Source organism: Pseudopipra pipra, chromosome 3, assembly GCF_036250125.1.
Source record: "Pseudopipra pipra isolate bDixPip1 chromosome 3, bDixPip1.hap1, whole genome shotgun sequence".
NCBI classification, from domain to species: domain Eukaryota; kingdom Metazoa; phylum Chordata; class Aves; order Passeriformes; family Pipridae; genus Pseudopipra; species Pseudopipra pipra.
The window spans coordinates 97,219,817-97,247,009 of NC_087551.1; the positions used below are offsets into that span (position 1 = coordinate 97,219,817).

The 27,193-nt window shown below is 42.3% G+C and overlaps 2 protein-coding genes across 3 annotated transcripts in view; both read left to right on the plus strand.

Annotated features, from left to right (window-relative positions):
- The first annotated feature begins 4,001 nt into the window (after positions 1–4,001).
- LOC135410697 (endogenous retrovirus group K member 7 Gag polyprotein-like) lies at positions 4,002–5,918 on the plus strand. The gene has a single exon (XM_064647405.1). The coding sequence runs from the start codon at positions 4,002–4,004 to the stop codon at positions 5,916–5,918; it is 1,917 nt and encodes a 638-aa protein (XP_064503475.1).
- Positions 5,919–15,175: 9,257 nt separating this feature from the next.
- Positions 15,176–27,193, plus strand: part of LOC135412059 (gamma-2-syntrophin-like) — a 298,003-nt gene continuing 285,985 nt past the window's right edge. Inside the window, exon 1 of one of the 2 annotated variants that reach the window (XM_064650434.1) lies at positions 15,176–15,638. In XM_064650434.1, coding sequence (XP_064506504.1) covers positions 15,567–15,638 — 72 coding nt within the window. In that variant the 5' untranslated portion in view covers positions 15,176–15,566. The remainder of the gene's footprint in view (positions 15,639–27,193) is intronic. The other variant, XM_064650435.1, reaches the window with a different exon arrangement.

Sequence of the window (27,193 nt, forward strand, 5' to 3'; positions counted from 1 at the left end):
TATTTTTAATGCATCTAAACCAGCTGCCATCATGTTTGCATGCAATTTATTTTGGTAGCTCCACACATGCATCTCCAATTACTATAAGATATTTTAGTGTCAATTGGTGCCCAGCTTTTTGGTCTTTACCTCACTTTAGAGAAAAAGCCTGTTCTCCAGAACAAAAGCCTCCCCTTACCTGCCAACCAGAACTGAATCAGATCATCCATTAGTGCTTGTGCAAGTGTGTGTGTGAGATGGAGTAAGTCCTCTAGAAGCTTCTTCAGGAATCCTGATCCAGTAGGGTTTTATTTCCTCTTCTCTATGGTGGAAAGAGCAGTTATACCCCTGAGCTTTATTCCTCCCTTGTATATTTTATCCCCTCTATAGAGCCATAGGGTTTCATTTCTTATCTCTTTGAGCTTTGATATTTACTCTATAACTCAAAGCTCTAGGGAAGAGGCAGAAGAATGCTCTGCGGCCAAGGACATTTACAAAGGGTTCTTCTGATTACTCCTCCTCATCTACAAAACAGACTTACCACAGATAACTCTCGGCTCTCTTTTCCTCTCAAATTTTCAGCAAGTCCTTTCAGCAAGGTTTGCACCGCTGCTTTGTTGCACTGAACCACAAGCATTTGTTTTGGCTTAACAGAACACTCATCATATGTAGAGCCACGAATTTATTAGTAGTCTAATTAGTGTCTTGGCAGTCTAATACAACAAAGACATATATTAATCCAGTTACAATGATACTAATACATGTATTCCAAATTATCCAATTATTGCTAATCCCCATTAATTTTATTCTTTCAGTTGTATGCTTTCTGCAATCTAACCCTTCTTCTAGTGTCACATTTATCCTTCCCATGACTTTCAGGATCCTAAAATTGACACTGTCAGCCTCACTTCAGAAGAGGAAGGCTTTGCACTGAGTCACCTGTGACCTGAGTTCTTTGCTGGGAAGCCTGCTCATGCTGTTCTCTCTGCTCTTGGGTCTTACGGTTATTTTTATACAGGTCTGTTTGATCACCCTGCTTTTTTCTCTCAGTTTAGTTACACAATGACCAATGACTTTTTCATTGCTACACTTCATTAGACCATACATATAACTGCAGTCAGTGTTAAGTTAAAGCAAATCCCAGTTGGGCAATAGCCTCCTAACTCCTATGACATTTTGCTGTTACACACCCACAATTGCCCAAGTTGCCACTGAGAATTCCTGAACTCAGTCATTAAGTTTATTAGAAGGCCTGTGGTCAGCTGCTCACAGCACAAGGGAGTATAAAAAGTACTGGCTGCTTTTGTTTAGGTTCACTTAATATTTGCATTTAATTACTCTGTACAGAGAGAAAATAAGCTCAATTAGCACTTCATTTGTCCATTGTATGACTGTAGAAATAAAATAAGATTATAAATAACTTGGTAAAGGCAGCTAAATGTCTTTGGAAAAGCTATTTGGTACGAATATTTGGCATTTTTTTTCCTCTATCTTATAATACAAGCATGACTGTAAACCTTAGAGCTTAAAAGCTAGAGAAAAACTGGTTAAAAAAAATTAAAATTTTGTGGTGCCAGCACACATAGTAAACTTTTGCACTGCTATAGAAAGATGAGCAGAAAAGGGATATTACCACTGCAACAAAAATTTTCTTTTATTTTCTATTCTATTTTGCACGGGGACTATTTTGTATAGAATCTCCTAGCATTTTCCAGGCAATAAAACCAGCAATAAAATTTTCACTTTCTTTTGATCGTCCACTTCTACTTTTTTCCTAACAAAGAATGTCTGTCTCAAATGAAGCTGCAGACACTTTCCTCTGAAAATGAGCTGTGAATTGATTCAAAAAGGTACAGGAATAGGATAGGATAGGATGGCATAGCATAGCATAGGAATGCAGCTACTTGAACAGTTCAAGAAATTTATTGCACCCTTGGTTCTGTTCATGAATTACCCAAAAATGAAGCAATGAATCCATAAAAATTCTGAGCATTTGTACTGAAATTATTCAATATACAAGGCCATGGAATTTTTGGCAGAAGTAGGCCATGAATTATGTACTCCTAAGTTCCTATCTGATTTATTTATTTATGACACAAACCACATAACATTGCCTTAGTTCACTGATTATAACCTACTACTGTTTTGACTTACAAACAAGTTTACTTTTTTTGTGAAACACATTTTCTTTCTTAATTAAATGAGTCTTGGTTACTTGAATATATTTATATGATAGAAGAGATTTTGGTCAAGTACTGTTGAAACATAAATAATGAATCTAAGCAAACTATGTGATATGACAAATAGCTCACAATTCATCTTATACATTGGTTACCAAACGTAAAGAACAGAAACCAGTGCAAAAGGGAGAGCTGAAAAGAGCATCACATGCTATCACACTGTGATGGGCACTTTCCAAGAAGGAGGGATTTCTACGTTCTAGTGTCTGTTTCCAGAGCTAGCAACTATTGTGATGCCAAGCAATTTCTGGATAAAACTGAGTAGTGACAGGTTCCCACAACTCATCTCTTCACCCTCTCCCAAGCTGAGTACTCTTTTGTGCTTTCTTTGGCCATAAAATACCATATTCCCTCTTGCATACTGGCAGCTTCCACAGAATGTCTTGGCATGCTGCTGTTTGTAGAGAACCAGCTCACACAAAATACTCCAGTTTGCAGAACATCAGCTCCTCCGTTTGGTAATACAAGGCAGATTTCAAGGACAAGCAAGTGAAAAAAGACAGTACATAAGAATGAGTATTTTAGCAGCACCTACAAGAAGCAGTACTAAAATCCTGCTTGGTTCCACAGTCCCATTTAGCCAACTGCTTGCCACTTGCTACTTTCTTCTTTTCCTGAGGCGGTGATAAGCACTGGAAGTCTACATTGATGTTTTCAGTGTTATCAAAACTGTCTGATTTTGAAGAATACATACTGATCAGTTCACTATCCCTCTGTAAACACCCACTGGGAATATATCTTTCAGATGTCCAGTCACTCAGTTACCCATTTTTGATCGTCTTTCATAGTAACTTGCTCAGGGCAGCAATGACGAATTGCTCTCTCGAACAGCCTGGGATACTGAACTCCTGATTGATGCAGTCAATACTCATTCCTGCGACAGTGACAGCCAAAATAGCACTGGTTTGCCCTAGCCAATCCTTAACTTTGGCAGCAGGGTGCTTTGCTAAGGTGTACCTGTTGGAGGAGATAAGGAGGAGTGGGAGCGCTATGAAGCGTGGAGAAAAATCTATAACCCTTAAATGGACTTAAAAATACCGGACTGGACAAACAATACTTATTATGACACCCACCGAATACGTCTGTTGTACCCCAGTTGCTCCCCAGTTTGTTGTTATGCTGTTATACTGTTCTATGTACCCAAGTTGTTGTTTTGCAATTTTGTCCTCCATGTTGTCCCCTTCTTCTTCCCTCAGGTTTTCCCGCCTTTCCCCTATTTTCCCGCTCCTCTGCCTGCCATTGGCTAGGTTTTGGTGCAGTGCAGAGGTTGCACCCATTGGTCCTTACCCCCGGAGACATCCAAACCCCTCCTTTCCTGACCCAGCTACCCAATCACCTTACCTCCCTAGTTGTCAATCCCATGCTCCTCCCTAGCCCAAGTTCCACCCCTTGTCCAACCCTATATAAGTTGTTACCCTCCTAATAAACGTTGGCATTGCTTCCCTCACCTTCAATCGTGTGAGAACCCTTATTGCAGTGCTCAACCCTATCCTTTATCCCTGCGGGTTGCGGCAAGTGGCGCCCAACGTGGGGCACGGTTGAAGGTCCCTTGTATCAAGGGAACTCCTGTGCCTTCACCTGGGATCAGGCAGCGTCAAGAGGGACGACTGTTCCGCCAACCCTCCCTCGAGCAGCAGACGGCTACAGACTCCGACGGTCGTGTGGGTCGCGCACCAGACAGGTGAGCCTCGAGGGACATCCCTGACACCCACCCTTCACTCCACACCCCATAATTTATTTTTAAGAGAGGAGTAACATCGGAGAGTGTCCCCACATTACACCATGGGTCTGACACTCTCCACCTCTCAAAAGTTTGTGTATAGACGCCTCAAAGACTTCGTCATCGAGCACGGCCACCCGCTCGATAAAAAATCAGCCAAAGCGTTAGCGAGGTGGCTGGACCGCCAGGGCTTTGCCATACATGATACCATCTCAATCGACAAATGGCAAGCCCTAGGATATAACCTGTGGCGGGACTCTGACAGAGGCAATAAATTAGCCAAGGAGGCGTTAATTGCTTGGAGGCTCATTCTGATGGTGCTACAGCACCAAATGATGAATGCGAACACCAGCCTCGCCAAGGACACAGTTAAGGACATGGACACTAAAACTGACTCTAACGGCACACAAAATGGCGGGGAGGACACAGACATAGACACCACCCTAGAAGATGGCGGGAGGGAGCGCGGAAGAAAGCGTCGATCTCAAAATGGCGGCGAGGAGGGACCTCAGCGACACCCAGAGAGAAGGGGGGAGGGTGAAGAGCGCGGGAAACCAGCGCGGGAAAAGAAGAGGCGGGCCCCTGTAGCTCCACCCCGTGGGCCGCCTCACCCTCCTCCCACTCGCGGCGCGAGAAGTCCCTCCCCCGACGCGCCTTCCGACACGCCCACTTCCGCCACCCCAGTCTCCTCCCCGGACGCGTCCCCTTCACGACATCAGCAGGAAGTAGTGGGCGGGGCTAGGGCAAAGGCCAAGCTCTCCTTCCGGAAAGATGGCCGCGCCCGTAGGCCCCATGGCACCAGGGCCTACCCCGCTCACCGGGACTCAGATTATGACGATGGATGGGCGCCGCGCTCCCCGGAAAGGCAGTCCTCCGTTCCGGATATCTGGGAGGCCTTCCGGGAGGAAGCGGCACGAGCCCAAGATGTTGAATTCCTCAGGGCATTTCCGGTCTATTACGAGGAGGGGAAACCCCCCGAGTGGAGACCGGTGTCCTATCCAATGTTAAAGGACATCAAAAAGGCAATCGTGGAGTATGGGTTGGGGGCCCCATTCACTATAGGCCTCTTGGAATCCTTCTTCCTTGCATATACGCTAATCCCCTATGACATTCGGGCCGTCATAGGAGGTCTTTTCACCACCGTTCAAGCCTCGGTTTTCGAGGCTGAATGGAAAAAAAGAATCGTTGCCTTTGTCAACGAAAAAATGGAAAGAAGGGGGATTCCAACCAGGCAGGCCATTGACATGCTTTATGGCGAAGGGAATTACTCCAACAGGGGGGATCAGACCCGATTAGACCCCAAATTATTAAATACAACCAAAGAATTGGCTTTAGAAGCAGTTAAAAGAGTGGCAGACGCCTATGTGCAGGCGCCCTCTTTTACACTGATAAATCAGGGAACCAAAGAGCCTTTTGTAGATTTTATTACAAGGCTCAAAGAGGCAATTGCTCGGCAGGTCCAACAAAAGGAATCTCAAGAAATTCTATTTAACCGATTAGTGATTGAAAAAGCAAACGAGGACTGCCAGAGGGTTTTGAAAATGCTTAAGGATCCCACCCTGTTGGAGATGATAGAGGCCTGCAAAAACGTATATTCCAACGCCAATAAAGCACGAGTCATGGCCGCTGCATTCTCAGGGCCCCAACACTGCTTTGAATGCGGGGAAAAAGGGCACTTTAGAAAACATTGCCCAAAATACAGGTCGGAGCCCAACCTGCCAAACACCTTATGTCGCAGGTGTGGGAAGGGGCGCCATTGGACCGCCAATTGCAGGTCCAAGACCAACCTTAATGGTGAACCCCTCTCCCCAAAACCATCTCCCAAACTCCGTAAGAAAGTGACTTTCTCATCAATGCCCAACCTAAGTCACTGTCCCTGCGAGCAGTCGGGAAACGGGGAGCTGAGCGCCAGGGGGGGCGCGATGACACAAGTTGCCCCCCATTCCATCTTGCGCCAGCCACGCCCAGCTACCCCGTAACTCGACTACCCCCGGCAGACCCTGTTCCCATTCGGGAACAGTGTAAAACCGTACCATGGATTGTCCTACAAGTCATACATCCATCCACGCACTTAAGTTCATACGAACAACTCGCAAGAGTCATACCATCTAACCCCGTGGACCCTGATTTAACTTACCTAGTGATATCACACTTTTCAGCAGTCAGCAAGGGAATTGTAGTCGTTCCCACACTCCTGACGGGCTTGGCACATAACAACATTGCCATTTGTCTAACTGTGCATCTTCCCCCCGTACAGCTGGAGGACCGCTTCCCCGTGGCGAAGATGGTCTCCACTGAAGACTTGCTGTGCGTCTTATCGGCGGATGAGGAGAAGAGGCAGGAAGCAGAAAGGGAGGTCCTATGGACCACCACTGTAAAAACATCTCGCCCACTCCTAACATGTTTTATTTACTATCCACAGCCAAAAAGACCACAGCGAGTCAAGGTGGAAGGCCTACTCGACACGGGGGCGGACGTAACGATCATAGCCTCCAGGGACTGGCCACACGCGTGGCCAGCACAGACAGCATACGTCCGTGTGAGCGGTGTGGGGGGAACACAGCACCCCGTCAGGAGTCGAGAGGTTTTAACCATCTACGGGCCGGAGGGTAGACCAGCGTCCCTCCAACCGTATGTACTGAATATTCCGGTTACTTTGTGGGGACGGGACGCCATGGAGCAGTGGGAGTTTAAATTAGGCACCCTGACTCCAGAGCCAAATTTTTAGAGGGGGTCACTGAAGTAAAGCAGCTCCCCAGACTGAGCTGGAAGACCGACACGCCAGTCTGGGTTGATCAGTGGCCCCTACCAGTAAAAAAGCTGCAAATTCTGAATAATTTGGTTGATCAGGAATTGGAAAAAGGACACTTGGAGTCTTCCACCAGTCCCTGGAACACTCCAGTGTTCGTAATTCAAAAGTCCTCAGGTTCCTGGAGATTTCTCCAGGACCTGCGCAAAGTAAATGAGGTCCTGGAGCCAATGGGAGCCCTCCAGCAGGGAATGCCTTCACCATCCATGCTCCCTGCTGAATGGCCCCTGGTGGTGATTGATATAAAGGACTGCTTCTTTCATATATTTCTTAATCCGGCTGATTCGGCTCGATTCGCTTTTTCAGTCCCTGCAATCAACTCTTGTGAACCTCACCGCAGGTTCCAGTGGCGTGTGCTTCCCCAGGGGATGAAAAATTCCCCAACTCTCTGCCAGATGTTTGTGGCAGAGGTGTTGAGGCCAATTCGGTCACAATATCCGCAATCAATCATCTTCCATTATATGGATGATGTATTGATTTGCGCAAAAAATCAATTGGCAGTCAATGAAACACTAAATTCCACAATCTCGGCACTAAAAAATAACGGATTGGAGATTTCCCCTGAGAAAGTGCAAAGGGAAGCACCATGGAGGTATCTCGGACTCCAAATTAATGTCAAAAATATTAGACCTCAATCAGTGACGATTGACAAGAATGTCCGAACTTTAAACGACCTCCAAAAGCTGCTGGGTGCGATCAATTGGATCCGACCTGTGTTGGGGATCACAACAGGAGATTTGCACCCCCTTTTCGAGCTGCTAAGAGGAGACGCTGATCTGTCCTCCCCCCGTTGCTTAACATCTGAGGCCCTCGAGTCCCTTGCTGCTGTTGAAAAGAAGATCTCCGAAAGACAGTCAAGTAGGAGGATGGAGGGACTGCCATCCTCCTTAGTAGTCATAAAAGAACAGAGACAACCGTTGGCCCTCCTGGGCCAATTTACCGGCGGATACCGAGACTTTTGCTTGTGGGAGTGGATGTTCCTCCCTCATCAATTCGGTAAGACCATCACCACTTTAATTGAAATGATTGGAAAAATAATATCAAAAGGTCGCACTAGGTGCTTAGAACTTAGTGGGGAAGAGCCAAATTTTATCTACCTCCCACTAACTTCTGAACACTTAGATCAACTGCTGCAGACCTCCACTGATTTTCAAATAGCCATCGTGGGCTACCCGGGAGAGATTCGGTTACATCTCCCGGCGTGCCCATTTATTCAAAGATTAATACATCTTCCAATTCGGCTCAAAATTATGCAATCTGAAAATCCAATTCCAAATGCAACGACTATTTTTACCGATGGCTCGGGGAGAACCGGGAACGCCGTAATAGTGTGGAGAGAAAACGGTGATTGGCATCAAGATATCCACAAAGTTCAAGGTTCTCCTCAGATTGTGGAACTCTCAGCAGTTGTACGCGCCTTCCAAATTTTCAGTGGTGAGCCAATTAACATCGTTTCTGATTCGGCTTATGTAGTGGGCGTGGTAAAGAGAATTGAAAATTCCTATTTAAAAGACGTTACCAATCAGAGTTTATTCCAATTACTAACCAAATTGTTGTCCTTAATAGAAAATCGCGAATTCGGCTATTACATCGTCCACACCCGCTCGCACACCACTCTACCTGGTCCTGTGGCGGAGGGGAATCAACTTGCTGACCATCTGGGAGGTATGGTTGTAACCCCCAATTTATATCAACAGGCGAAACTCTCGCATGAATTTTTTCACCAGAATGCGCGATCGCTACAAAAGCAATTCGGACTCAAATTATCTCAAGCAAAGGAAATCTTAAAGGCTTGCGCTGACTGCCAAACACTTACACCAGTCGTCCCAGAGGGGACAAACCCAAGGGGTTTGTCGCCCCTGGAGATCTGGCAGTCAGACGTAACCCATGTGGCCGAATTTGGGAAACTAAAATATGTACATGTGTCTATTGACACATTCTCTAAAATGATTGTGGCCACCGCGCATCCTGGGGAGAGGAGTAGTCACGTCAAGAAACACTTCCTGTCTGCATTCGCAAGGATGGGAGTCCCAAAACAGATTAAGACCGATAATGGACCCTCCTACGTGTCTGCAGACACGAAGAAGTTTTTTGAACAGTGGGGGATACAGCATACCACAGGGATTCCCCACAACCCCACAGGTCAAGGTATTGTGGAACGTGCACATCAAAATGTTAAGAACATGCTCAAAAAACAGAAAGGGGGGAGTATTGGCCTCTCCCCCCAAGAAAAATTGGAGAAAGTTATGTATGTTCTTAACTTTCTCAACATGATGGAGGACACAGAAACTCGCGCAAGCAAAAGTCCTGTGGATCGCCATTTCAGAACCACAACATCGGTTCTGACTGATCAGAAAGCCAAAGTATTATTTCGGGACCCACTAACAGAAAAATGGACGGGCCCTTTCCCCTTAATCACCTGGGGGAAGGGCTACGCTTGCGTTGCAGGTCCTGACGGGCCAAAGTGGGTCCCTGCCCGACGAGTAAAGATCTTCCGGGAATCAGCGACAACCACCACCTAACAAGAGACGCTTTACGACATGATGCTTCATACACCACCTCTCCAATGGATCCTCCTTGTGGCTACGATCATCCATCCCGCGACTACCATCCCGCTTCAAGGATGGATGAATCAACCAACGCAAAATCTTTGGGTAACGCTGGCCAAGGCTACGGGCACTGACACCTTATGCCTAGCCTTGACCAGCGCAGGTAGCCCCTTTAAGACGTGTTTGATTGGGATCCCCGTCACCCCATCCGAATGGCCCGCGTTTGTATCAAAAACGCGGGCCCAGGGACCCCTAGAACTAAACTCCCCTAACATGGCGCAAGCTATATCATCACTCACCTTCGCAGACGTCCCATTTCAAGAAATCGACCTTTTAGGTTCGCTCCCTTCCACCGCATGCATTATTTTCCACCGGTACACCCAACCTGTTCTGTTCACCCCTCTCAATGTCACAGCCTACAAGCCCATCTATAAAGGGACACACTCTCCGTGGTGCAATGGCTCAGTGGCCACTACCATACCCACCGAGCACATCCCACGGAACATGAGGCTCCCTAAGGGATTTTTCCTACTGTGCGGGGATCGGGCATGGCCAGGAATTAGGGCCTACCCGGAGGGAGGTCCTTGCACAGTAGGAAAACTTGCCCTGTTTAATCCGGCTAAATTCTATTTTGAAAATCAATTAGTGCACCAAAAAATAAGAGCCAGAAGGTCCCTTTCGTTTTCTATGGGCGCTCCCCTACGCTTCCCTAAACCTGTTGCTCCCAAACCCGCTGTTTCTGAACCAATAGTCGTTTCTAAAACCCTCCCTGAACCAGAACCGATTCGGATGCAAAATTCTCTCCCTGCACCTCATGTGAATCTTGGAAGGCCACAGTATTGGCCAACTCCTCTGCCCTTCCCCGAGGATTGTGACTCCAATATTCACATTTGGTCCAGAGTGAGAAACTTCTGGGCGTCTTTCCCTATCCCTGGGATAGGGACAGCGCATGCCCTCTCTCTCCTCACGCACCTTGGATGCTGGTTGACCAAGGAGGTGAACGCTACCACCCAGGCGATAGAGGGCCTGCTCGAAGACACCCAGAAGTTAAAAGAGGTATCTTTACAAAATCGAGCCGCCATTGATTTCCTTCTCCTGGCACATGGCCATGGGTGCCAGGAATTTGAAGGCATGTGCTGCATGAATTTCTCGGACCACTCCGAATCTATACATCAGAGCATCAACCAGCTTAAAGGATTGGTCCGAGAAATTCATCAGGACAGAGGAGGCGGTCTCGATAGCCTCTTTGATTGGATTCAGATGCCAAATTTTCCCCCCTGGACAAAGAAACTTGTTATGCTCGCTGTTTTGTTTCTTTTTGGTTTGGTCTCTGTTTGTGTTCTTTTACCTTGTCTAGTTGTTTGTCTGCGGAAGATGTTACTTAAGACCATCGAAGCGAACATAACCGCCGTTGAAAGAAATAAAGAAGGGGGAGATGTTGGAGGAGATAAGGAGGAGTGGGAGCGCTATGAAGCGTGGAGAAAAATCTATAACCCTTAAATGGACTTAAAAATACCGGACTGGACAAACAATACTTATTATGACACCCACCGAATACGTCTGTTGTACCCCAGTTGCTCCCCAGTTTGTTGTTATGCTGTTATACTGTTCTATGTACCCAAGTTGTTGTTTTGCAATTTTGTCCTCCATGTTGTCCCCTTCTTCTTCCCTCAGGTTTTCCCGCCTTTCCCCTATTTTCCCGCTCCTCTGCCTGCCATTGGCTAGGTTTTGGTGCAGTGCAGAGGTTGCACCCATTGGTCCTTACCCCCGGAGACATCCAAACCCCTCCTTTCCTGACCCAGCTACCCAATCACCTTACCTCCCTAGTTGTCAATCCCATGCTCCTCCCTAGCCCAAGTTCCACCCCTTGTCCAACCCTATATAAGTTGTTACCCTCCTAATAAACGTTGGCATTGCTTCCCTCACCTTCAATCGTGTGAGAACCCTTATTGCAGTGCTCAACCCTATCCTTTATCCCTGCGGGTTGCGGCATGTACCTATGCCTCAACAAGGGGGTCAGGAGCGGGGACAGTTCAGCAAACTTTTTAACCATCTCTCCCACATGTTGTTCAAGCAAGCTGTCTGCCCTGAAAGCATGAGATGCTTATTTCAATCACCCTTTCTCAGTGAACAATTGTTCGAGGAAGGTTTTTGTTTGTTTGTTTGAAACACAGCAGTCTCTTGCCTGTTTGAAATACAGCAGTCTCTTGCTTTCATTTGATGTTACAGAAAATTTTACTGTCTCTTTCCAGTTTGTTACTGCTGTATGTATAGTTGCGGTTTCTTACCCTACGAAATGAACTGAGGAAATTTCTGGGACAGTGAGTTACAGGGTATTTGATACATATTCTAGATTCGTGAGAGCAAGGAACTGTTGGTCATTTGAAGCAAGAGAAAATACCTGTAAATTTTAGTGATTTATCAGTGCATATTTTAAGCAGTCTCTGGAACATTACTGTCCTCTGATAGACTGTCTAGTTGTTATTCCCTTAATTTGCCCCTCACTCATAAGCTTGACACAATAAAAATGGCAAGTAGAGAGCAGATTGAGACAGAGGTCTAATGGTGATTGTCAGCATACTAGTGTCTTCTCAACTCCTTCTCCTAAACTGGCAGGTACTGGTGTCTAAATGGCAGCATCCTCATCAAGAGAGGCACCAGTTTCCTTGGGATGTGGCATTTTCACTACGCCTTACATACAGCTTCTAAATCAGAAACTTCTAACTAGTATTTCTTCCCCATAGCTTTGATCTCACCCCACAATACAAAATTAAATGGAGCAGCATTTGTTTTGGTAGTAAAATATTAAATATAATGAAGTTCACAAAGCACTGAAATTTTACAAAAGGGCCTTTTCTCTGATTAATACAGGAAATATTAACAACTAAAAAGTAAAACTGCATCTGTAAATCTTGGAGTTTATATAAAGACAAATTCCTTCACTAGCTTTGTGAATGTTTTTGTGTAGACAGACATGTTTGTAATGCCTACACCTCCTGGAAAAAACAAATTATACTCTTTCATCCACTTCTCTTGAAAAAGCCTTTAACCTTGACATCTAGTTGGCTTAGTAAAATAAATTATTTATTGTTTTAGTGCTAATAGTCTCCTGTTTCCATTCTCTAAGCCAAGTATCATCCCTGTGTGTGTTTGTATGTACAAATGCAAGCGTGTGCAGGAAAAGAGAAGGAAATAAAGACAGGTCTGTAATACAATATCTCCAGATTCAGCAGTTTGCATCTGTCTTCATGCACGCTGATTTTATTAAAATCTTTTGCACAGTTTGCAATTTTCCTGTTGTCAGCCAAGTCAGATCTTAATGAAACTTCCTGGGCATTATCTAATGTAACATCCTAAAATCATGGGTTTGACTTAAAATCATGATTATTGAAAACATTTCACATTCTCTTGAACCTTTGTCTCTCTGTATGATTACTTTCTTGATATTTTGCAGATTTTTACGAAATCTCGTGGGCTAAAAGTTCCAAATTACAGGATTTATTGTAATCCAGAGAAATAAAAACTGTCATCACTAAAATATCTACTTGACAACTGGCTTCCAATTTGCTTTATTTCAGAAACAGCAAAAGCAAAACCTTTTGCAGGATCAGAGATGCAGTGAAACTGAAAAAATACAAACACAAGAAAGGGAAAGCTTTCCACTACTAACAAAATGAACAAGGCATCAACTCCTAAAAAGCTCATACATTTCTTAAGCTATTAAACCTGATCATCCCTTGAAATAAAGAAAAGCATTAGATGAAACTATCACAAACTGGCTTAGTTCAAATTAGGTTCGAAGTAATTAATATTTTTTCCTAATCCTCCCCCAAATTATATGTACCCATGTTCAGTACAGCAATACCATTAGAAAATATAATTCAGTGATGTGTACTCATTAATTTCATAAAGAAATTTTATAATCTCATTAATAGTTCATTAGCTGTCTGATTCTCTCCAGTTTTTCGTAAATTCCATAAATCATTTATGTAAGTGTCAATCTTGAGATAAGATGTTCAGGAAGTCATATATTTTGTCCAACTGACAAAAACTTTTAAGTTTTAAAAGTACAAATTGTAGGTAAATAGAAAAATTCCAGAAAGTAAGGTTTTTCTATTCTACTTATCTCTGTAAGTCATTTCCCATATATATTCCCTGTACATCATCATACCGCTATGCTATTTATTTTGTATTTACATTAACTTGCATCTCCACTTCTAAATCCCCACTTATGCATCATATTTATGAAGGGAGACCATGAAGAAGAACCATGAGAAGCAACGCTAGATGTGATAACAAGTTAGTAGTCACAGCAAAACTATTGTTCATACTAAATACTCATCAGGACTGCTGCTCGTGTTTGTTGATTCCTGGCAACTCCCAGTCCATGGAGCCCAGAGCAATCCATCTCCAAACAAGTTGCAGCTCATCTGTGTGGCTTTGCTTTCTTTGATTGTCTTTAACCTTAAGCAGAAAGGCTTATACCTTCCATAGTGTCAGAACACTCCACAGGCACAGAAGTTTGTATGGTAGTGTTAGGCAGTGGCAGTGGCCCAATCTCATCTCTTCCAACATTTCACACTGCCAGGGTGTTGTCACACAATTTTCTACAGACATGGAGTGAGATAAATGGCTTTTTATGCATAGGATAGATTGGGGCAGATTAGCTTGAGTATGAGCTTCACCTCTTTAGGAGAATAGCATTTGACTCCTTGCTGCATGTCAAACTCCAGGCCTCTGCCACAGCAAAGGAAATGACCCAGGTACAGGTGGAGGTCCCCGAGCACCCCTTGAGAACTGAAACTCCATAATCCTACAGAGAAAACTGCCCTCATGTCCACCTCTTCCCATCTTCTGCAAGGCTCTAGTGAAGATCAAACATGTGAAACATGTGAAGATCAAACAGTAGACAGAGATAATGTTATAGGTATTTTTTGATAGGGAGACCTAGGGAGGGAGGAGTCCATACTAGGGTAAAATACAGCAGTGAGGAGCAAGGTTTCATATGGATTTACCTCCAAGCAGAAGACAATGCACATTTCTTTCCTGCTTAACCAAGAGTTAAAATCAGTGGCCGCTGCTTTTGAGGGAGAGAAAAAAAAGAAAACCTTTAAAAGTAACTTTAGAAAAAGTCTGACCAGCTCCAATCACCCTTTTTTAAATTATCTATTTGCGTGTGGTAGCTTCTCATCTTTGCATGACAGGGCAGAGGCTTCGAAAGGGAATGGAGGTGCCTTTTCAAATTACACGTAGATAAGAAAACAGAATGGCATATGCCTAAAAAACCTAATATTTTTAAGTACACTGATGGGAAAAGTTAACAGCTTTCCCCTTATTCCCCTGACAGGAGAAAAATATATCTACTAAGAAGGTAGTACATCAAAGATCAGGATGAACCTCTTCCTAGGATCAGCCTCAACATTGCCACGACTAACCTACAAGAAGCTCCCCCAAAACTGACAACCTGGGCCACGGACCATGGTTAGGAACTCAGATGCACAGAATATCAAAATCTGATTGCAATATTCATGTTTGGGAACTTCTCTTGGGAAGGATAGACTGCCCTGCGTTATCCCATGCCAAGGCTACGAAGAATACTCGAGGGATACCAAACTGCTCTTGGTTTTGATTCAGAGATCGGCGAGCGAGGGCCATGTGCTTTACTGCGGTGGAGACCGTGCGCGGCTGTGGTTTATGACCTCGCTATGGCCGCGGAAAAGCGGAGGGGCAGCGCTCGGAGTGGCAGCGCCCTCACCCCCACAGCGCCCCACATCGCCCACATTCCCCCAGCAGAGCTCCCCTGCCCGACAACTTTTCCCACAGGAGGGGCGCGGGAGGGCCGAAGCCCCAGCCCGCCCTCGCCCCGCGGGGCGGCGCGGGCGGGCCGAGCGGGGCCGTGCGGTGTCGGGGAGGAGCGCGGCAGCGCTCGTAGGAGCACCCAGAGCTCGGCTGCCGGGATGCGGCCGCAGAGGGGAGGGGAGCGGGAGCGGCGGCACCTTCCCCCCGGAGAAGAGCCAAGTTAAATAGCCAGCGCCACGCCGCCGCCTTCCTCTACCCTCCTGGCTCCGAGCCTCCGGCGAGCCCCCACGTCCCATCCCGCCCCGCCCGGGCGGCGGAGCCCAGCGCGGAGCCAGCCTGCCCCGCGGAGCCCCGCGGAGCCGGGACGTCGGCGCTGCCGGGAGGGGCGGGCGCTTGGGAGTCGGTGCCGGGGGCACCGCGTCCCGCCAAGCCGCCCGTGTGAGAGGACCACGCCAGCTGCATGGGAGGAGATGAGCGTGGCGGGGAAGCAGCCTCCTCCAGCACCGCTCGAGCGGCCCGGCAGCCTCCTCGTCCCCACCTGGGCAAGTATCCGCTCTCCCCTCCGTCCGTCCCGGTGCCAACTCTCCCCGGCGGGGCGGGGGTGGGGAGGGTCCCGCCGGCGGCGCTGCCCGGAGGGCGGGAGGGAGGCGCCTGCGTGCAGGGAGCGGGGCGGTGCGGGCTCGGGCTGGCGGCGGAGCTCCAGGAGGGACGAGGCGGCAGCTGCCGCGCGGTTCTCTCGGGCAGGATGCCCGCCATCCCGCCTTTCCGCCATCCTCCATCCCGCATCCCACCTTCCTCCCGCAGCCCCGCACCGGCCGCGGAGACGAGGAGCCGGGCGGCACCGCTCTCCCACCGCGGCCGTGCGGGACTCGTCCGGATTGATCGCGATCCCGTGACAGGCTGCAGCGTGAGGGTCAAGTTTCCCGGGGACCGCGTTGAGTCGCTCGGTGTGTAACCTAGCTGCAAGCCTGTGCTGACAGAATAAAAGATCGGCTACTTCGATGTATTTAATAGCACCTTAGGCACTTTTAAGAGAAGCCCGTGTAGGAGTTAGAAAATAACTTGCTACTTCACAGCAGCGTATTTGGCAAATCATTCACGAATGATGCCCTCTGACGGCGGTTCTCCACTGTCCTGGTTTCTATAAAATGTAGTAGGTCTGCCCTGCGGACCTTTTAAAATCATTACAAGCTCTGTGGTTTAATGTGCCGCTCTTTTTGCCATGTAAAGTTGTTTTATTGAAGCGTCATCAAAGTGGTTTTCAATCATCAGATAAAAAATTATTCATTGCATATATATATATATAAAATATTTACCATTGCAAAAATAAACAGCCCTTTATTTTTCTTTTTTGTCCTGTTCTTTGAGCTATTTCGGTGACCACAGGCTTGCAATTTTTAAAGGAAAACTGTGTTCATCTTTCTCATATTTTATCCAGAGTGTTATTGAGAATGTGTCTCAGTTGCATGAAGGCTAACTTAGAGACATGTTCCCTCTTCACAGTGAATTCATAACTGGTTTGAGCTTCTGTAATCCTAAGACTGAGAGTAAATATTTGGAAATGCAGGTGCAGAAGCAAAGGGTAGAAGATACCTGAAATTGTAAGCACGTATGACAATTGCACATAAATCTGCGGAAACAAACTGTTGTCTTGTCCAAGACAGATTTTGTATTGTGTATTTGTATTTATCTTTTGACTGTGTGTGAAGAGATGCAAAAATTTAACCTTTGGGTTTTTAGAATTTCTGTAATTCAAAAGGAAATAATGGAATCAAACGTACTGTAGAATTCTTGTATTTTAAAAGCTGTTTCACAGCTCTCAATTTGTAAGACCTGTTCATAAACTACAAAAATAATCTGTGCAGCAATTATCTAAAATGTTAACAGCTGAGTAGGTTGTATGGCAGTTCAGAATATTTCAGCGTTAAAGGTGAGGGATAATCACTACGATTAGGTGAAATTTTATGACTGGTATTCTTGAAGTTGTGTTAAATGTATATATGTTTAAGGCCAATAGGACTTGCCATTCCTGCTGTTACCCATTGGGACTTCTGCCTGTGACCAGACTAGATGCTTAATGGATGGTGAACTGACCTTTTGGACAAGAGTGTAGGAACTAAAGGCTTGTGGCTAGTTTACTTTGACCCTAAATCAGAAATAGTGCTATGAATCTAAGGCTTTGGCAGCCTATCTGTTTCAGCAAACACGGAACAATTTAGCCTCACTTTCCAGACCATTTTAAGTAGGGGTGTATGATTGAAAGAAGACATGAATATATAGTCTTAGTAAAAAAGCCATATAGACTCTTAAGTTCAACAAGGACATCTTATGGCAGATACTTAGGTGAGTTTATAACTGCCTGGCTCCCCAGAGATGCCTCCTACTAAACTTCTGCAGAGAATTATGCTCAAATGTATTAAAAAATAAGAACTTGATTTTTAATTAACAGTCTGATAAGTGCTTGAGCTATCTGACAGTATTGGAATCTAGGTCTGTTTAATTTGCTAAAAGAAAAATGTGTATTTTAATATCTGTGTATTGACTGTGTACACATTTTTCTTGGAAATAAGATGTAATAGCAGTAGTTACTATATACTAAATACTGCATACCGAGTCCAATTAATTGTTTGAGCTTCCGGTAGCTAGATAGTCTTAATACTTAAAAGATAGATGGGTTGTTTTTGTAATTTTTTTCTCTCTTTAGAAGAGAAAAAAATACTACCGCCTGGAAAGTTACTCAACATGCTTTTAAATTAAAGACAGCATGCTAGATTTGAAATACAATAGTAATATATTTTGTATGTGTGTATTTTTAACACTAACAATGTATCTAAACATTTTGAAGTGCAGTTGTTTATGTTCTGTTTTGTAGAACTGAGGTTTCAGTCAGATCTTGTCTGTAATGTTTTACCAGTCTCTTCATAGTGTAATTTCTGATACCTGTTTCATTCAGTGTCAGATTCTAATTCATCTGCTTTCAAAATCTGTAGTGAACTTTTTGTTCTGATTTCTCATATGGTCCTTTCCCTCTTTGCCCTTAGAAATACTCAAGGGGTCATATCCCTTAGGAATTGTCACTCATTATGTTAGAGTGCCTGTGCCATGATTTTATGTGGATTTTATTGATCTAGTGTGCGTTAGGTACTGTGGTTTTTATTGTGTTGCTAGAAGCTTGAAAGGGAATGATAGCCTTACTGACACTTGTACTGTTGATATACCAGGATTTTAAATGAAGAAATAAATGTACAGTCTATTGCTCTGTATAAATAAACCTTGTCACTAGTTGTGGGTTTTTTTTAAATAGGGACTTTTCTCTTAAACTTGTACCTGTTATAAGTAGTAGACCCAGTTTTCTAATAATTTCCATACGCAATCAGAAAAAAAGCTATCAGTAGACTTTTTTTTCTGGAAAAAATCCCAAGAAAAAAAGGCAGTGTGAAACTTCTTTGGATAACCCTCTTTTCTGGAGTTACCCAAATTGTGTACTCAATAAGAGAAGCAAATGCAGCACATGCAGATTTTCTGTTCCTTTCATCCCCTGCTTTTTCACTTCGGCTGTGTAGTTTACATACTTGGTTATAGATGCTGATAGTTTTTTGCTAAGTTTTTTTTTTGGAAAGCAAGTCTTGGGGCACTGATGTTTTTTCAGCATTTGGCATCTTCCAGTATAGAAGCTTCCTGAAAGTGAACACTAGGTGTCGTGTTACCACAAACATCGGTATCTTGTCTTTTCCTTCTCTATCTTTTCCGGGTCAGCATTTAATCTTGCCATTTTTGTAAAGTAGATGACCCCATTAATATTCCAAACCAGTATTTTGGTAGGTTTGGAAATCATTCATTCATCCTGATGTCACTTGTAGGAAGGTCATCTTTCCTGTGTTTTTTATGAAAAGTTATATCATCATTACTAAGGTGGCATAGATTTCAAAATTATTTCCAAGATCTGTCTATGCCACAATACAAATAAATAGTATATACTCATTAATTGAAGCTTTTTCTTTCAAACACTCATTTTCCTTTAGAATTCCTTGCTGGGCAAAAGCTGGTTTCAGAAAGTTTTGTTGTGAAGGGAACAAAATTTGTTTTCTGATTTGGGGATGGAAAACACAAGAAAATAGGTGGGAGGGGGATGGAGCTAGGGAATTGGATTTTGGGACTATCTCAAACCATGACACTGAGCCTCATGATAGAGAGGGTATGTCCAGGTATTCTGTTGTGTGAAGCCTAATAGTTACTTTCCAGTGTAAATTTTGTTGTCTTCCCACTTATTTGGAAGGTGGTTTTTTTTCCCTTAAAAATCTGTGAAATTAGTAGTTTCAAGATCCTATTAAAGAAATTTACCAAGCACTTACTAAATATCAGAATGATGAAATTTTTCATGTTTCTTCACTTGGCTTCCTTACTGCCACAAATCAAAACTAAATCCTGCTTTTACCTGTTCATATCTCCATGAAAACAGTTATCGAAGTGATAAAAAACATATTCAAGCTTATGACTTTAACATCTTAATGGAAATAAGACTTCTGCCCACCTGCTGCTTAGGAAAAGAACAGCATTGGTATTCCTTTTACACCTCAGATCTCTGTTTCATATTGTAAGCAGGTTTTTTTTCTGATGTTTTAAACATTTTATGAGATGAATATAAATAGAATCACTTTCACTTCAGGATGCAGAGACTGCTGAGAATAGAAATGGTAGTAGAGCTCAGCAGAAAGGAGCAGGGCATGACCGTGTTCGTACAACACTGACACCTAGTATTGCTTCTCAGTGGCATCACAATAATAGAGACAGCAAACACAAATCAGACTCATTCAGGGTGAAAGGGGCCTTGTGAGGTCTGTGAGCCTAACCTTCACCTGAAATCAGCAACTCTGTGGAATTCAGATTGAGTTGCTCAGGTCTTTTTCCCATAGTGTCTTTAAAACCTCCAAGGATGGAGACTGCATAGCCTCTCTGGGCAACCTGCTCTCTGCTGGATTGTTTTAATGGTGAAGCAGGGGTGCTGTTAGCTCCTCCCTTAAAGCCACTACTTCTTTAGGTTCAAACAAGCCCATCTTAGCCTCTCCTCACAGAGGACATGCTCCAGCTGTTTTGGGCATTGATTGGACTTACTCCCATTTGTCAGTATGCTTCTTGTATTGCAAGGCCCAAAACTGGGTGCAGTTTAGTGAATGCCAAGTGAAGGGAAGTGATTACATGGATCATGTCTCTTGTTGCTGATGCTGTTAGCTTTTGTGGCTGGCAGCATGCACTAGTGACTGCTGCCCAGCAGGACAGAAGGATCCTTGGTTCTTTATGGTATTACTCTTCCCCACACCTCACACACACGTCCCTTCCCAATGTCTTAGAGAAAAATCCTAAGTTTTTAAAAAGCAGATGGCTAGTATGTGTGCCTCTTCTTTTCCTCCGTTAGTTAAGAGTGAATGCATAACTCCAGGGGAATTTAGCAGATTATTGCACTTGCCTTTTTGTGTGCTGCTTGACAATTTTTGGATTTTTTTTCACCACCAAAAGCAGGAAAAGGCTGATGCTGACTTTCATCTGACTTTAAGATTCATTCACTATTTACTATAAAAATTGCATGTTAAAGTAAAGTAGTAGGAACAATCTGGTTTTACTTATCGTTCATATTACTGATGAAGCTGACAGTTAAAGCCAACTGAGGCCCAAAATTGCTTTTCACTTCAGTCACCCTTTGTCAGGAACATTAATTTACTGAAGATATAATCTAAATTTTTTTTGGTCTGTTTTCTTTGAAAAAGGCAGGCAGATTCTACTGTTTTGAACTTCTCTGTACCTGCTTGTCTGAAGAACAGTGTGACTCCAATGAGAGCTGTCATGCTGGATCTCTTCTGCCACTCTTTATTTATGTATATCAGCAGGCAGATTTCTGTAATGAGATTTACAAACTCTCTAAAGAATATAACCTTGGAAAGCTGGAACCCTTTAGCCCAATCCAATCAATATTATCTCATATATCATTTTCTTGTGAAGTTCAGATTGTTATAGGGACAAAATCCATTTGTAGTATTTAGAGAATGTAAAACATCAGTTGTTTTGTACTGTGTTTAAATAGGCATTGTACATGCTCATGCTGCATGATACTGTAAAGCCATTAGCCTTGTAATGCTTGCCTCCACCATGCCAAATTTGCATGACTGTTTTATGCCTGTTGTTTTGGGATTTTTACCTTTGCACAGTTTATCTGAGAATTTTAAGTCACCAGATGATTAAAAACTGAGGACAAACTTTTTCCTTAAACAGGCAAGTTCTGTATAATGCCATCTGCTGTGCAAAGTGCATCTGGAGTAGCTTTTTTTCATGGCCACTTAACATCTGCACTGTAAACACAGTTCCCAGAGTATAAGTGGTTGAATTCCATAGCACATCCTTGACCGGAAGCAATACTGAGTTCCACACTATATTTACAGCAGAGAGGGTTAATTGATTTGTTGAGGGCCACAGAAGCAGTGTTATTCTGGAGGTGGAGTCAAAACTTTTTGGTATCACATCTTTGTCAGCATCTCTGGATGATTCTTCCTTCCTACAAAATGGCAGTTTGGTGTTTGTACCTTTTGATGGGAATTCCCTTTTATGCCCAGTTTTGCAGGAGGCCTAGCAACAAATGGAATGAGTTCAAGTGGGGCTCAATGTAGCTCAGCTTCTGTTTTGGGATGGGCAGTTTTTACATAGCCAGTGAAAAAAGTGTTTGCTGCACTATGCATGCTGGTGAACAGGGCTTCCACAGTGAGATTACTGTGGTTCTTCCTAACAGTTGTTAACATCTATCTGTACACCAGATAAACTGTAAACAGTAGTATAATAAGTTTCAGAGTACACTGTAAAGTGGATGAACATTATTGTTCCTGCTTTCATCAGCGGCGAAGCTGAAGGAAAGTGATTTTAGTTAAGGTTTTTGAGTTGAAGGTTTTTTGGGGGTTTTCTTTGTAAATTTGGATTGAGGAATTTGTACTTCAGTACTTTACATTTTGTGAATACCTGGTGAAACTTCTCCAAACATTATGTAGAGAATGTTTTAAAAGTTTTCTTCTGTATCTCAATTAGATTTTTTTTTTTAGTCTCGGTAAATCATGCACTATCTTGTCCTATCCAATGGATGTGGACTTCTTTGGAGAACGCCTATTCATTTAACTTATGAACACAAACATTGGCTTGTGCTATTTATCTAACTAAGGACTAGTATGTACAGCATCACTATGAATATGGATATGTTATCTAGCTTATATAAAGCTAATATGTAGCATGAAAAATAGAAGAAAAGGCATACACATTCAAAACAGTGCTAAATGATATGGGAGATAGTAAGGAATATTATTTTGTTTCCTCTACAGAAGCTGTGTTTTTTCCTCTAGGTGTATGTAAAAATGTTAAATTTATTGGAGGAAAGTATCAGAAGAATTCATTTCATATTGGATATCACAAGGACACATGCATATTTGAAAGCTCTTTGTCACAATCATGTTGCCATGTTCCTCTCCAGCAAACCTGCTCAGTCAACAAGCAAAGGGATTTTTCATTTGTTTCACTGACTGCAGCTAAGATGTAGATACTAAGGAAATTCATGGACACATCTTTCTATACAAATCCTGTCTTAACAGTATTAAGTCACATTTTTAGAAAGGCTTTAAGATTACTCATAGGTGTTTTGTGTTAATAAAATGCCAGTTTCTTCTATACTAGTAAAATACTCTCTTAAAGCAGGCATAGCAATCTAATTTTATGTGATGTCTTTTCCTCCCTTTTTCTCAACACATCCTGCTGTCTTAGGCATTTTTGTAACTGCAGCATTTAGACACTCTTCTGCCACCCTTCACAAGCCCTGATGGAAAGGCAATATAATGATATGCAGTAATCTGCGCTGTGTGATCATTTCCAGAATACATTTGAAGCATAAGTAAGCATATGTTGCCAGTTGAGTCTGACAATATTGTTTTGTGATGTAGCTATTGCTTTTTGTAAAACCTTCTCCTTTTTTAGTTTTGAATTGTCAGGGTAGTTATCAGTGGCATCCTCACACTGTTTTATGCAACTATTTACGGTACTTTTCATTAAGAGATGAATTATTTACTAAGGCATCTGGTGCGTCATATGGTGCATATGCTGGATGTGCTAAACAGAATAGTCTTTTTTGAATAATAAGAGAAAAATTACATTATGTAAAAAGATTAGACTTCTTAGTGTGCTTTGAAGAGTAACTGTACTGTTCTAAAGTTTCCAAGCCCATTATTCAGGATTTTGTGATCATTAAAGGAATCTTTGATTCTTTCTAGTGGAACATGTGTGCATGCCTGCATGCATCTGTACTAATAATATGTGAAAGGACATTATTTTCTGACAAAAACTTTTCATACATAGGCTAGCTATATGATACCTCTTCTGTGACTGATAATCACAGAATATGTTATGTTAGTACCATTTACAGTTCATGAGGGAAGAAATTCTTACAGTCTGTAGAAATTATATATTCTCCAAGATTATCAAACATTAAATGAAAACCTTCTCAGTCTTTCAGTAACCTGTAGGTAATAGATGCACTTCAGTCCACCGTATCTAATTCTGTACAAACCTCCAATTTTCTTGGTATATTTAAGACAAAGATGACACTCATTTTACATTAGAAAATTACTGAAATCTACTGTAGCCAAAATTACAACTGACATCAGTTTAAGCTTGAGTTAAAAATTCGTTCCATAGTGTCATCTGCAAGGGAAGGATGGCAGAAATTGGATATGGGCCAATTTATTCACTCTTTAGAGTTATACATCTTTGCTCCCAATCAAGTAGAATTCAATATGTATAACACTTCTTACTTATAAAGTTTCAGAAGATGAAGATTAAATCTATTCAGTGTACCTTCCATTTACAAAAAATTAATTTCTTCATTGAAATCAGACTTGCAGAAGTTTTAATAGCTGTAGCTTTTTTGTCAGATGGGACATTAACAAAAGCATGGCACCATCTCTGTTTAAATAACTGTTTAAACAACTGAAGTTGGAGATGTAGCAGAGTAGTAGCAGGATGTGTTGGTCTCAAAGGCCTCCCAAAAGCAATATGGTCTTTTCAGAAAACATGCTGAATCCAATAAGAAAGCTGTCTGCTTTAAGCATAATTAGCTTAGAAATATGTGGATACTCCTAAAGGTAGATGGTCCAGGAAGCAAGTAAGTCTGAGCTGTCAACATGCTACCACAGCAACCTACTGGTGAGAGTTAATATGCTGATATTGTTCAGATCTGATTTGCATACATAACCCAAAGAGCTCTCTGTTATTTATGACAGAGAGTCAGATAATGTAAATTGTAGCTTGGACAAATGCTTTCTTCTCCTAAGTTTTACTACCTGTAATTGAACCTTTATAGGAAGAAAACAAAACTTAGATTTCTAATTCTTACCAAAGGCAATCTTGTAACAGTTGGAACCATCTCTGACTAAACCCTCAAGAATATTTCTTTCATATGTGAGGAAAGAGGAAAGAATGGGTAATACTTTACTGGCTCCTAGTCTGGAAAAAACCTAAACCAACCACAATTGACAAGCTGAGTTGATTTAGGTTTTTTTTTTGTGATCGCTTCAATTTTTACTTTATTGTGTGACTAATTGTGCTTATGTACTATTGTGCTTATTGACTCCTGTACTTCTGTGCTTCACTAGCTTGTGCTCCTTCATCATAACCTTTGCTTTACACCTAAAAAAATAAATGTTGGGCTTTCTCATTAGTTGAATATGTACCTTGTTGTAGGTGCTCCATTTCACAGTTTATCACATCAGCTGACATGAAGTTAACAAAAATGAAGAGAGGTTCTTTTTCTTCCTAAAGAACAGAAACTTTATAGGGTAGTTATAAAAAGAGATGGATGTGCAAGGAATGAGTAAGCAGAGAGGTGTTACCTAGACTTCAGGGAGTACTGGGTTGTTTTTTCTGGGTTACTTGTATATCCATTTAGTAGGGAAAATCCATACTTAAGTTTCTGCTACCTCTGTTTCTTCTTTTCATCTTTTAGCAGTTTGACAGACTTTTATGCATGTGACAAGGTTAACTTAGTGTCTGTTTGCTATAGTTTTCATAGCTAAGAATAATTAAATCTAGTAAACCTGCTTGGGTTCAATCTGTATTTCTCATAATTCCAGTGTAATTTTAATCTGACCGGGGTCAATCTAATTCAGTTTCATAAAAACATCTTATTTCATCAATTTATAGCATAAAATGAAAACTTCATCTTTTCAAATTTATAAAATTTCCCCTGTATTAGTCCAATATGTGATTCATTGCCAAGTGCCACAAAAAAAGTGCAAAGAGTGCTTCATGTATAATTTTAAGCAATTAGTGTTAAGGCTGAATGCTCTGGGAGAACTATAAAAATATTTTTTTGTAAGGCAGACTACTCTGCCTTAAAAAAAGTTATGACTTAGCCCAGCATATCTAGCAGAAGTAAAACTAAAACCCACTAACTTATTGCCATGGTTTATGTTACTAAGGTGTGAGATTAACATAATACCGTCCTATAAATTCTTTTCAGATGGAATTTATAAGAGCTAAAAAGTAAATTGTTTTGCAGAGCATCATTATTTTTGAAGTGTTTCACACTTTGGCAAATAGGGGCCAGCCAAGAGAGCTAAACAGCATAGTCTTTATTGATAGTATTGTCAATATAAATTGAAAAACTATTGTCCTAGGCAGAATGGATCTTTCCCATTTAAATTAAATAATCAAACCATTCTCCAGAATGAAAGATGAGAGAACATTTTTAAGGTCTAAGAATAGCGTTTCTCTGTAGCTGACTTGTCTGACTATAATCTCTGCTTTTATTTGTGATGTTGATGTTTCTTTAGGAGGTCTTCTGCTCACTGATAACTAATTCTCTATCTTACATTTAATTGGATGTGACTTAAAAGAACAATCAAAGCAGTATTCTCTGTTCTCTATATATCATCTGCAAGAAATAGTAAAAAGTATTTTCTTTCTTAAATGTAATGGAAAATTGTAATCTTGAACATTATTGCACAGAATAAAAATTTAGATATGCTAATTGTAAATTGCAGTCTAACACTCATCAGTTTGCTTGATATTTACAGATCAAATATCTTGTAGACCTAATTATATGTTCTTATATGAAATTAATGTGCTTTCACTAATGAGTTCCACAGATATTTTTTATGACTGTTTCAGTTAACTGAAACATAATAACTTGTCTTAGTTTTTCAAGACCTAATAGTCTTCCAGTCTCTCCACTGGTGGCACAGGAAAAACTGTTATTTAGAGGTACAGCCCTATCTTGAGATCTGGAAGTTTTGTTGGATGTCAAGTAACTGCTGTATAAGCAGAATAATACTCCATTGAACCTTTTGGAGATAGGTTTTGGTATCCTTTCTATTCTATGGAGGGGAGTTACTGACTACTGACTGTACTTACTAAGGTGGACATGGCATAGCTCCAAGCACTAAAATGCATTTGATTGTACTGTTAAAATGTTAGCATTTTCCTTTGCATAATTTTGTCCTAGGCTAATTAACAGTCATCCAGATCATATCCAGACTGTGTTTTGGGACTAACCATTCCTGTGGGCGGCACAATTGTGGTTTATGTCTTCAGGGAGCGCAAAAGCATTTAGATTCACTGATACAAGTTGTGCCACCTGACCTCCAGGCCCTCAGTTGCTTTATTTGCTCATAGAGATGACACTGCTTAGACTTGTCCTCTTTGCTGTAGCTGTCCTGTTTGTCATTGTATTAACCTGATGTGCTCAGAAGTGTTTGAGACTCACTGACCCATTTATTCAGAGGATTTTACCACCAGTGAACTGCATAAAAGACTTTTTTTTCAATAAGTATTCAGACTGTGGCTTGCAGAATGAAGCATAAAATGCTGATGGAAAATAATCCATTCTGAAGAGTCTTTATTTTATCCTAGGACATGTGCATTAATATTTTACTTTGGATTAGGAGCATGATTTTCAGGTGAATCTCATTATCGTCCATATTTATTGCCATGTAGTCTGTGTTGTAAAGTGGTTTGGAGAGCATCAAAGTTATATCCTGTGTTGGCAAGTAGCACGTCTAAATACAAGCAGATTTGTGGA

Coding starts and splice junctions, on each gene's coding strand:
- LOC135410697 (XM_064647405.1), top strand. CDS start 4,002: ATGGGTCTGACACTCTCCACCTCTCAAAAGTTTGTGTATAGACGCCTC.